At 33.9% G+C, this 13278-nt stretch overlaps 1 protein-coding gene across 1 annotated transcript in view; it reads left to right on the forward strand.

Annotated features, from left to right (window-relative positions):
• The window catches only part of unc5cb (unc-5 netrin receptor Cb), a 227373-nt gene that overhangs the window by 197154 nt on the left and 16941 nt on the right, over positions 1-13278 (forward strand). The window contains exons 11-14 of the mRNA XM_016456327.1: positions 275-456; positions 6221-6568; positions 9337-9424; positions 11519-11690. Coding sequence (XP_016311813.1) covers positions 275-456; positions 6221-6568; positions 9337-9424; positions 11519-11690 — 790 coding nt within the window. The remainder of the gene's footprint in view (positions 1-274; positions 457-6220; positions 6569-9336; positions 9425-11518; positions 11691-13278) is intronic.

Consider the following 13278-nt stretch of genomic DNA (forward strand, 5'->3'; position numbering starts at 1 on the left):
GCCCTCTCTGACCGATATCCGATCCAAGAAAAATGGCACTATCGGAGCCGATACCCGATATGAATATCGGATCGGCGCATCCCTACTAACAACGCCTCTTAGCTGTTATAAATTCACTGTAAACCACGGCTTCTTGGGGCTTATTGCTTTAATATCAGTGAGGACTGATATTGGACCGCAGATAGAATCTCCTCCTAATTTGACACAGCTGTAATAAAAGTGCTGTAACTCGGTCTGTGTGTGTGTGTGTGTGTGTGTGTGTGTGTGTCTGCAGCGGCCCAGACGTGGCTCTGTACGTGGGCATCGTCATCGCCGTCATCATGTGTTTGGTGATTTCCGTCATCGTGGCGCTGTTCGTCTACCGGAAGAACCAGCGAGACTTTGACTCGGACATCATGGATTCATCGGCGCTCAACGGAGGATTCCAGCCGGTCAACATCAAGACGGCGCGCACAGGTACGAGAGCGGGATCTTACTCGTCTTATTACTAACTAACTGCTTATAAGCATGCATATTACTAGCATATTGGCTGTTTATAAAGCACATAATAATGTCTTATTCTGCATGACTGTATTTTAGATCCCTTAATCCACGTCATTCCTAAACTTAACTATTAATAAGCAGCAAATTAGAAGTTTATTGAGGGAAAGTCTTTAGTTAATAGTGAATATGTGTTCCCTATGCTAAAGTGTCACCAGCCTGGAACTGTCAATGTTTTTTTTTTTGTTTTTTGCTAATTAATTTCATTGGCTAGAAATCAGCCTTTTAAGATTGTAAAGTTATCCAACTAGTCAATTAATTATTATTAGTAGTAGTAGTAGTAGTCAAATTATTATTTTTTGAAATATTTTTTGAACAGTAGTGTTCACATATTAAAAAATATTAATTTGACATAATAATAATAATAATAATGTAAGTAGTCATCCAACTAGTCAATTAATTATTATTATTATTATGTCAAATTATATTTTTTTATATTTCTAGAACTGTAGTGTTACATATTAAAAAGTAATAATTTTACTAATAATAATTAGTCATTGAACTAGTCAATTTATTATTATTATTATTATTATGTAATTTTTTATTTATAGAACAGTTTTGTTTACATAATAATTTTACCAATAATAATAACAATTAAAATATAATTTTTTAATACTTTTTTCACCAAGGATGAATTAAATTGATCAAAAGTGACAGTAAAGACATTTATTATGTTACAAAAGATTTCTGTTTCAAATAAACACTGTTCTTTTGAACTTTCTATTCATCTGTGAATCCTGAAAAATAAAATGTATCACGGTTTCCACAAAAATATTGTGCAGCACAACTGTTTTCAACATTGATAATAATCAGAAATGTTTCTTGAGCAGCAAATCAGCATATTAGAATGATTTCTGAAGATCATGTGACACTGAAGACTGGAGTAATGATGCTGAAAATCACAGAAATAAATTACAGTTTAACAGATATTCACATAGAAAACAGCTGTTTTACATTCTAATAATATTTCATATGTTTGCTGTTTTTACTATATTTTTTTATATCAAATAAATCCAGCCAAAAACATAAAAAATGGTACTGAATGAAAAATGATCTGTCACTTCCTTTATCATTCCAGTGACACATAAAGAGAAATATCATAAATTCACTGACAAAAGAGGCTTGAGATTGAATGGTGGTTATGTAATATTTTTAATAGCTACTAGTCAATAAATTAGACCCCAACATGCCCACAGCAGTTAATTATTTCTACATCTATACATTTATATAGTTGGTTGGGGTCTAGTGAACCGAAGCTACTCATCTGACCAACCCACTGGCTGCTAGTTATTGAAATCACTAGTAGTCTCAGCACGCCGTCCTCTTCTGTCAGTGAGCTGTGTTTGTGTGTCAGTGTAATGATGGAGGACGCTCGGGATTCATTAGAAAGCCGGTCACCTCGATGTCAAGGCAATCTGCACGTTATCATGACGCTGTAATTAGCTGCGTCTGTCTGGCACATTGAGTGTTAATTACCCGCGAGCGAGAGCGGCGGGGAAACTGAGGAAATTAGGCTGCAGAGACTTCCAGCTGCAAAACACGTCAGCGTCGACACACACAAACTATATAGTGGCCAAGAGACGAAGAGGACAGCAGCGATCCGTTATGAAAACACAATAATTACTTATATGACTTATTTTTATCCATTGAATCTATTAGAGCTTTTGGTTAATAAATTAATAATTCAACAACACATCTGTAAATGTATGGTTCTCTGATGCTGGTTAATGATCACATGACATGCAGGTAAACAAATAAAATATATCTATATTTTAAGTATAATTTTTTTTTTTTAACGATTTAATTAATTTAAAACTCTAATACTCCAATACTTTTCTAATACTTTAAAAACCTAATTTAAAGGAAAAATGTTGCTCCAAACCTGTATGAATTTCTTATTCCAGGGTTATAATAGTTCATTAAAACTAAAACCGTAAAAACATTTTTGTTACTTAGTCGAAGAAAAAAAAAAAATGTAATAAAACACTTAAAAAATGTAAACTTATTTTATTTCAGTTAGTTATCAAAGCAACATTTCTCATTTCCATTTAGTATTAACCTGATGTACTACAATAAAGAAAAGAGAAAAAGAAACAATAATAATAATAATGAAATTAAAATGAATAAAATTACATATTTTTAAAAAATGGCAAAGCAATCAAAATTACTGGAACTTTAACTCGCTGTACTGTAAAATTACAATAAAACGTAAAAAATTAAATAAACAATAAAATAAGAAAAACTAATTCAAAATATTTAAAACATTGGAAATAAAATACTGAAAATACTGAAATAATAAAAACTGTAATTGATTCTATTTTAGTTAGTTGCCAAAGTATTTTTTTTTTTCATTTACAGTATTAGTAACTTGATGTACTAAAATAAATAAAACTGAAATAATAATAATAGAAGGTCAAAACACAACAAACTTACTAAAGCTAACTAAAATTCAAATGAAAACATAAAAATACAAAATAATAATAATTTAAAAAAAAAAAAACTTTAATAGAATAATCTGAAAGATTCCAAAGTAACACCATTATCTTCTGAGGAACAGAAAAGATCGTCCATATAATAAACGTGAATGGCGTCCAATGTTGTTTAGACATAAATGTTCTTCAATAATATCTTTATGACATGAACATGAGTAAATGATGTCAGATTTGTGAAGTAGGTGAACTCAGAACATTAGCTTCTTTTCTTTAATGTTGTGATTGTGTTTTGATGCCATTTGGACAGTACAGAATAGCTTTAAATGGCTGTAATGAACACGAAGCGGCCCACATTCACTCTTAGCTGTTGATTTGCGTATGCCGTTTCTCGCTCACACGTCGACGGGTTGCCATGGTTTCCACAACTCCTGCAGTCATGGAGACTCATTTGCGCTGTCAGTTTAACAGTAGTGTGAAGGAGTCACGAGGCCCCGCCCCCTCGCCGCTCGCTCATGAATATTCATTAGGTTACCTGTGAAGGGTAAAGCAGCATCTGCTCTCCATCCACCGCTGTCTGCCGGAATGAGAGAAGCGACTAACGAGGAAAAAGACTAATGATGGCTTTGTTCACCCCTGAATATACGGCGCTCTTCAGGGAGAAGCGCTTCATCATGCCGCAAATAAATATTAGCCACTAGATTTACCTCAGATGCATTCATGATGTTTACCGGCATATGCTAAACAAACGTGACAGGTTTGTGCAAAGAACTTTAACATTCACATCACAGCACGAAAACAGAAACCATGTCTCGTTTTAGTATAATTTAAATGCTATTATAGTTTTTTAATTAATGTTAATACAATTAATTTTTGTTATAATTTTATACATTTATACAATGTTTCATATTTTATTCATATTGATATATTAATGTTAATAGAATTTGTAATTTTTATTTTCAGTTTGCATTTTAATTTAAATTTGTTTGGTTTTTTTATAGTACCATGGTTATATGCTTTTGTGATTTTATTAGTTTTTGTTATTTTTTTTATTACACTTTAGGTTTAATTTGTTTTTATTTCAGTTTGAGTTTTTCTTTATTTTCAGTTAGTAATTCTATTGCTTAAACATCTAAATATAGATGCATTAGATACATCTAAAGCTATATTTTAATTAACAAAAAAATTTAATTAAAATAATATTTATATACACTGTAGTATTTTGTTAGTATGAATATATAAATATTAATATAATTTTATTTTTATAGTTTCAATTTTAATTTAATTTTTAGGTTCTAGTAATTTTATGTACTTTTGCCATTTTATTATTATTATTTGACTTTAATATATTAGTATTATTTTTCAGTTTTTCTTTTGATGCTTTTGAACTTATTTCAGCTTGTTGTCAAGGCAAGATTTATAATTAATTATTCATATACTTTTATAGTATTTCACTAATATGAATATATTCATATTGATATATGACATTGACATTTATATATGACATTTTTGAGTTGTTTTTCTTTTAGTTGTAGTCATTTGGTTATGTACAAATTTTGTCTTTTATGTTAGTTTTTGTTTTTTAAGTATTACTATTTGAGTTTGATTTCCAGTTTGTGCCTAAACATTAATATTTCGCTTAGCATTTCTAATTTTAAAGCTTTTCATCTAACATTTAGATTTTATTTTATTTTAGCTCTATTTCAATGAACCAAAATGTTTTAAATAGTTTTAGTGGTTACACTTTATTTTGATAGTCCACTTTTGACATTCTACTAACTATAAGTAACTTTGCAACTACATGTCAACTAATTCTCATTCATTTACAACTACACGTCTACTAACTCTCAGAGTAGACCGTTAGGTTAGGTTTAGGGTTAGTAGAATAAGTTGACAAAGTTTGTGGACCCATCAAAATAAAGTGTTAGAAGATATTAAGCAGAGAGTCTACTAATACTCTCATGACTGCTAGTTGACATGTAGTTGCAACGTTACTTACTGTTAGTAGAACGTCTATCAAAGTAGAAGTGGACTGTCAAAATAAAGTGTTACCGTTTATTTATTTTTTTTATCTTTTGTATTCTTTATTTTTTTAGAACTAGCTATGTTTCCATCCACCTATTTTTATGTGCATTTTGGAATATCGCATAAAAAAAACGCTGGATGGAAACGCCAAGATGCGCATAAATTCTAAAAATGCGCATCAAAAACGTATGCGCACATTTGAATAGGATTAACTTTTTATCCGATAAGAAAAAATGTGCATAAACTACGATGGAAACACATTTACTGAATAAATTCCTCCAAGCGCATCGAAAAAGTCATGTGACTTTGCGCTATGAGACGGGATAACTTGACTAGCAGCAGACCGATCTCGTTCACAGCATCTATATGTTGTTATGGTCATTCTGAAATGCCTGAGCAAAGTCTGTCGTCAAAGTATTTCTGTATAATTGTCTTACACGACTGCGTTCCCAAACAGCAGCATCCACCTCCGAAAGCAATGACTGCATTTTAGTAATTTATCATATGAGAAGTATGACAAGTAATTTATCATATGTGACCCTGGAGCACAAAAGCAGTCTTAAGTCGCTGGGGTATATTTGTAGCAATAGCCAACAACACATTGTATGGGTCAAAATTATCCATTTTTCTTTTATGCCAAAAATCATTAGGATATTAAGTAAAGATCATGTTCCATGAAGATATTTAGTAAATTTCCTACAGTAAATATATCAAAACTTAATTTTTGATTAGTAATATGCATTGCTAAGAACTTCATTTGGACAACTTTAAAGATGATTTTCTTAATTTTTTTTTTTTTTTGCACCCTCAGATTCCAGATTTTCAAATAGTTGTATCTCTGCCAAATATTGTCAGATCCTAACAAACCATACATCAATGGAAATCTTATGTATTCAGCTTTCAGGTGATGTATAAATCTCAATTTCGAAAAAATTTACCGTTATGACTGGTTTTTTGGTCCAGGGTCACATATATGAAAAGTGTTACATTCAGTGGCTTCTCCTAGTTTTCTTAGTGATATTTAGTGCCAGTTTACCAGGAAGTGACGATTTTGTTCTCTTTTACTAGTTATTCACAAATGTTTTATGCAATATTCCAGTTTAATTCGAATCTTTGGATGGAAGCATAGCTACTGTGTCACATGTCTCTTGTAGCAGCTGGTTAAGGTGTAAAAGCTCAGATTAAGATGTATGAGATCTGTATTTGATGTGTATTTCTGTGTGTAGCGGATCTGCTCACGGCTCCTCCTGACCTGACCTCGGCTGCTGCCATGTACAGAGGTCCCGTTTACGCTCTGCACGACGTCGCTGATAAGATCCCCATGACCAACTCTCCCCTGCTGGACCCGCTGCCCAACCTGAAGATCAAGGTGTACAACTCGTCCGGTCTGGTGACGCCGCAGGAGGACCTGTCCGACATCTCCTCCAAACTCTCGCCCAAACTGCCGCATGCGCTGATCGACAGCGACACCATCAGCCGCCGCACACAGACGCTGGTGCGCTCCTGGGACCCCTCGTGCACGGCCTTCGGCTCCTTCAACGCCCTCGGGGGCCATCTGATCGTGCCCAACTCAGGTCAGTGCCGATCTGTGGCTTCCAGTGCCAGACGCTTTCAAGAGGATCAGGCTGGTGTGAGAGAAAATTACAGCCTGACCCATAAACACACACTGGCAAGCCGTTTTAACATTTCACCTATAAAACATACTAGTATCTTTGTTCATTTACTAGAACTTGTTTTTTAGCTACTAGTATCTGTTCCATTAAGTACTAGTTCTTATTCATTAGCTACTAGTGCTTATTCGTCAAGTTTTTTAGAAGAGACTACTTATTCATTACATACTAGTTCTTATTTATTAGATACTGGTACTTATTTATGAGATACTAGTACTTTTTTCTAATAAATTAGTACTTATTCTTTAGATACTAGTACTTATTTTTAGATACTAGTACTTATGAATGTGAAACTAGTTCTTACTCATTAGAAACTAGTATTCATTAGATGCTAGTACTTATTTCTGAGATACTAGTACTTATTTGTAATACTAGTACTTTTTCATTAGATATTAGTACTTATTTCTGAGATACTAGTATTTATTCATTAGATACCAGTGTTGGGAAGGTTACTTTGGAAATGTAATAGGTTACAGATTACAAGTTACCCTATTTAAAATGTAATAGTAGTGTAACTTTTTCAATTACTTTATTAAAGTAATGTAACATTACTTTTGATTACTTTTTGATTACTTTTATAAATTTCTAATGAATGTTTATTTGCAACTGTTAATCATTTTCAAACATTTACACCATGCAGGGTTAACTTTACAGTAGTGCTCAACACTGTCAGACTTTCAAAATCCTTCATCACTTGAATTAAAATGATGAAATTTGAACACTTTTTGTTCTTAATATACTTAAACATCCTGACATTATCTGCTTTAAAATGAATTAAGGTGTCATTTATATGAAATATTTGACCTTTAATGTACTGAAATAATAAATTAAAGAAATATATGTAAATTTAACAACAACAACGACATAATGATAATGATGATAATAATAATAATAAATGAAAATATATGTACTGCTTATATTATCATATATAAAAATGAGACTAAATTTATTTAATAAAAAATTTGAATTCCTACAGTATTTATTTCTTGTGTGACCTGGTGATGTTTTTGTGAGATTCACACACATCTCAGTGTATCTCATACTGTCGTTCATCAGGACCGTGAAGCTGCTGGATACTCAATGGTATGTTAATATGTTAATAAGCTTGAGTTTATGATCTCATAACCATGAGTTTTGCAGGTCAGTTTCAGTAAATGTTCTGGACGGACTAGAGAAAAACTCTGAGCTCTGAATGTAGAAAATCAAACTCTTATTTCTTATTTGCCTTGCTATGGAGCAGTTTAATTATATTACATTCAATCAGACACATACATGTATAGTCTCTGTGTTTCCTGAGAGTCAGTGTGTTTGTGTGAATGATGGGAGCCCTCTCTCAGCTCTACACTCAGTGGATCTCTCTGAGCGCTCCTCGTGAGTGTTACGGCTCCCGCGAGAGCAGCGCAGCTCATAAATTAGCCAGAAGCAGTGTTCAAAGTGACTTACCACGGCCGCTTACGTATATAACGGGATTAGGAGCATCATTCTCCGTCTGACGCCGGACAGTCATTCATAACCAGCCGTACAGCAGCACTTCATTGCTATTCCCTGAGGAAAGCCAGAGAAAGAGTCTTAAGCGAAGCGATGATTTCCCACGCCTCGTTAAATGTGGGAGTTTATTGGTGTTCAGAAAATCGGGTCACGCCGTGAAAAAAAAAATTAATGCCAATAAAATAAATTAATTCAAATTATAAAAAATGATTTTATTATTTTTGTGTATAATAGTTATTTATATTTATATTTATTATATGTGTAAATACATAATATATAATTAATTGAGCTGGAATGCATTATTATTATTATTATTATTATAGTATTAAAAGTAGTATTATGTTTGTTTTTTTATTAATTAAGTGAGATAAAATGTATTTTGTTATTATTTAATTTATTATTTATTAATATTTAATAGCAATTATTTATTATTATTATTTATTGTATATAATATATATAATACATGTTATTGTTGTTGTTACTATTATTAGTAGAGTGATCTGGAATTTTTCTTTCTTTTGTTTGTTGGTTTTATTTAATTTTATTATGTTGTTATTATTACACTGATCACTTGTATTAAAGGAAAATTAATTTAAAAAATAAAGTGCACTGATGAATCATTGACAATAAGAGCAGGAACATGAATAGAGCTGATTTTGATTTCATGTTAACATGATCAGAATTCCAGCTCGATCCGGACTGAGGTCTGTGTGATTTTCCTGTGTCTCTGGAGTGCTGATTCGGTCTCAGCCGATGCATTTCTTCTGTGTTGTTGGTGAGTGACTGTCGCTCAAAGGGAAGTTCAGGTGAAGGACACGAGAAATCAGTGAGCGTCTGTGAATTCATCATAGGAACACACCCGTGTGTGTGTGTGTGTGTGTGTGTGTGTGTGTGTGATGTTGCTGGGGCTTTTGCTCTGTGTGCTGAAGTGGGTCACAGAGCTCACAGGGGTCATGGGATGGCAGACTGCCTGTGTGTGTGTGTGATGTTGCTGGGGCTTTTGCTCTGTGTGCTGAAGTGGGTCACAGAGCTCACAGGGGTCATGGGATGGCAGACTGCCTGTGTGTGTGTGTGATGTTGCTGGGGCTTTTGCTCTGTGTGCTGAAGTGGGTCACAGAGCTCACAGGGGTCATGGGATGGCAGACTGACTGTGTGTGTGTGTGTGTGTGTGTGTCTCTCCGCAGGCGTGAGCTTGTTGGTGCCAGCGGGTGCCATCCCTCAGGGCCGTGTCTATGAGATGTACGTGACGGTTCACAGGAAGGAGAGCATGAGGTAATCTGATCTGCCCTGACAAACGGCCTACCGAGTGGATTCTGGGCATTTAATGCCTGTCTGAACCTCACACACAAACACAGTCTCGGAGCAGCTCTTTCATCGCTCACCTCTTCATGAAGCTTCTCAGATAATAAAACAAACACAAATGAGTCAATAGTCATGCAGTCAACTACTACTGTATACACGAAATACAAACTGTCATACAAAAAAAATGGTGTGGAAACAAGTTTCACTCAAAAATTGCTAGTAAATTATACAGTTAAAAAGAAACAGCAAGTAGCACATGAAATTTTGAATTAGAAATAGTGTCTTGTAAAATGTGCTCAAATAATGTTTTTTTTAAAGATAATAAATTACTGAAATATTAACAAAAAATTAAACAAAAAAAATTAAATTGGGAAATATAAAAACAAAATATTCTTTAAAAACTAGCTAAGACTTCCATTTCTACAGCAGCTATTTTAATTGAAAGGCAAAACCAGGCTTATTATTGTTAATTAAAAATAAAACTATAAAAAACAGTTTTAGTTCATAACAAAAAAAGTCTAAATGTTAATTGAAATAAAATAAGGAAGAATAAATAATTAAACTAACTTTATTTCAGCTAGTTGCCAAGGCAACATTTCTCATTTTCATTTGATATTTTTTATTATTTTGTTATATTTAGTTTAGTAATACAAGAAATTGATAAAAAAAAAAGATGAAATATACAAAAAGGCAAAATATTAAAAAAAAAATGTAAAATGATATTATCAATGTTTTTAATTAATCAGTGTAGAAATTGTTTCTGTGATGGAAATAAAGATTAAATCAATTAAAATATACTGTACATATTAGATAATTAACTTAAACTTAAAACCTTAAATGAAAATGTTGCCGTGTCAACTAACTAAAAAAAGAAATGAAGAGTTGAAGTACTGAAATTACAAAAACTTAAATAGAAATACAGTGCCGTGAAAAGGTTTTTGCCCCCTTCCTGTTTTTTTAATTTTTTGCAAAAAGACAAAAGTACATTCAATGTAATAATTTAGTAATTTACAACAACTTCAAATTCGGCTCAACCAATCAGAATCAAGAACTGGAGCTATTCGTTTTATGATTAAATTTGAAATTAAAAATACAAAAAAGAAAAATGAAAAAAAAAAAATCTAATTACTATTGAATACTATAATGTTATGCAAGGATTAAGCCCCATTCACACCAAGAACGATAACTATAAAGATAACGATATTAGCGTCCACACCAGCGAACGATATCGTCTGTTTATTCTAAGCGCACACGCGTCTGCCGCTTTAAATTCTCCAGCTCGTGATAGTAGGAATGATTCTGATTGGGTGTCAAGGATTTTGTCGTTCATCAGCTGGAAAAAATCATTCTGGAAGTGATTCCAACGATATCGTTTCTCTGTGCCTTTATCGTTATAGCTGTGGTGTGGACTCTGCTATTCTTTAATACTGAGAGCGATTTTTAGAACTATATCTTTATCGTTTTCTTTATCTTTGGTGTGAACGGGGCTTAACTAAAATAACACTGGACAGAGCAGTTATTGGCACAGTTAACTGGCAGATATTTGCCCATTTTGTGATAACCACATTCACTGACACTGTTAATAAATAATGCACATCATTGTGTTTTGAATGTTATCAGATAGTGTCAGTATGAAGTGTTTTATTTTTATAATTTTTTTAATGTTTTATTTATACATTTTCAAATACATTACAAAAAGATACAAAAAAAACCTAGAACAAGGGACAGAAACACAATTAGCTATGTAGCAGTAAACAAATGCACTGAAGGGTCCCCCCCCCCCCCCCCCCCCAAAAAAAACACGTAAATAAACCACCAGTTTACACTAAAGAAAATCTGCGGGTTAAGTCATATTTTTGTTTTGTTTTTTTGGACATTAACACGTCCCGCAGTAGACTGAGGATACCCATTCTGGGCCTATCAAAGTCTGCTGCATCACATTCACGAAGGGTTTCCCAAAGCTTGATGAAAATAATGCTAGGTCGGTGAAGAAAGTACCTAATTTGGCGGCGAGGAAGCCGAGCTCCACAGGTGCTGATGATGTGTGTGTGTGTGTGTGTTCAGGCCGCAGGTGGACGACACACAGGAGACGGTCCTGAGTCCGGTGGTCAGCTGCGGTCCTGCTGGAGCTCTCCTGACCCGGCCTGTCATCATCACCATGCACCACTGCGCCGAGGCCGACAGCGAGGACTGGCTCATTCAGCTCAAGAGCCAATCACAGCAGGGCCAGTGGGAGGTGAGTGGGCGGGGCCAGACACACTAAAATCTGCTCATCCTGAATCCCTGGAAAAATGACAGACAAAGTGTGAGAACCCTGAAAACACATCAAATTAGTAGTATATGGTCATTTGACACGCATGGTGTCATAAATTCAGCTTTTTGTGCTCAGATTCTCAATAAAACTCTAGTTTCCGGGTTGATGTGGTGAATGTCAAACGCAGAAAGACCTTGCAATGGTCAATAAGATGAGAGGCAGGACCAGACTTCCTGTTGTTAACTGAAAATAAAACCATTAAAATTAATGAATGAATAAGTAAATAGTGACTTGTAATAAAATAATAAACATTAACTGAATAAAATTTCACAAATATATGTGACCCTGGAGCACAAAAGCAGTGTTAAGTCGCTGGGGTATATTTGTAGCAATAGCCAACCGTCACGCATGCGACGCCCTGCAGAGATCGCTGGATATCAGACAGCTGTCACGGGTCACACTCAACACAAACTAGCCACCCGCTGGCCTTGTCATTTGGTTATGTGAGCGAGTGTGAACTCTCCTCCGCTCGGCCCGCTATCCGCTTGTTAAGTCTGACGTCATGCGTCACCGCTTCTATCAGATACCACGAGAAAACAACAGAAGGTGCTAATATACACTCACAATATGATATAATACTACCAAAAAATATATAATCCTAACCTTTAACTCCATACCGAAATCCCAGATAGCCAGACAATGAAAATATAAATATAAATAAATAGAAAAATTATTTGTGTTTGGGACGCTGTGAGCATGGAGACTAGTGTAGACCGTAAGTTTGAAAACTTTCAGCTTAAATGTTTAATATGAATAAACAGTTCTCATAAACGGCTGCTGAGGTAGTATTCTCAAGTGAAGCGAGTTGAGGCTTGGATCCGGAAACAGCGCTTCTTTCGCATTTAAATAAAAATATTAGAAATGAAGGTAACACTTTATTTTGATAGTCCACTTTAGAAATTCTACTAACAGTAAGTAACTTTGCAACTACATGTCAACTAATTATGTCATTAACTAATAAATGTCATTAGAAAATATTAAGCAGACAGTCTACTAATAATCTAACACTTTATTTTGATGGGTCCACAACATACAACATACTGAATATAATAAACTTTGCTAGTATATGTCAACTTTTTCTACTAACCCTAAACCTAACCTAACAGTCTACTCTGAGAGTTAGTAGACATGTATTTGCAAATTAATGAGAATTAGTTGACATGTAGTTGCAAAGTTACTTATAGTTAGTAGAATGTCAAAAGTCAAAAGTGGAAATAAAGTGTAACCATATAGACATATTTAAAAAAAAAAAGATAAAATATTAACTAAAAATTAAAATTAAAATAAACTATAAAAACTCATTCAAAGTATTAATAAAACTAGCCAAGTCTCCCATTTCTGCAGCAGACGTGTTGCACAGGTTTCTCTGTTAATAGCGTGTGTGTTGTGACTGTGATTGGTGGACTGATCAGCCGGAGGTCAGACGTGTGACTCTGACCGGTCTGTCTGTGTGTGTGTGTGTGTGTGTGTGTGTGTGTGTGTGTGTGTCTGTGTGTGTGTTTACATGCGT

This window comes from Sinocyclocheilus anshuiensis, unplaced genomic scaffold, assembly GCF_001515605.1.
Source record: "Sinocyclocheilus anshuiensis isolate Anshui unplaced genomic scaffold, SAMN03320099.WGS_v1.1 scaffold495, whole genome shotgun sequence".
Lineage (NCBI taxonomy): Eukaryota > Metazoa > Chordata > Actinopteri > Cypriniformes > Cyprinidae > Sinocyclocheilus > Sinocyclocheilus anshuiensis.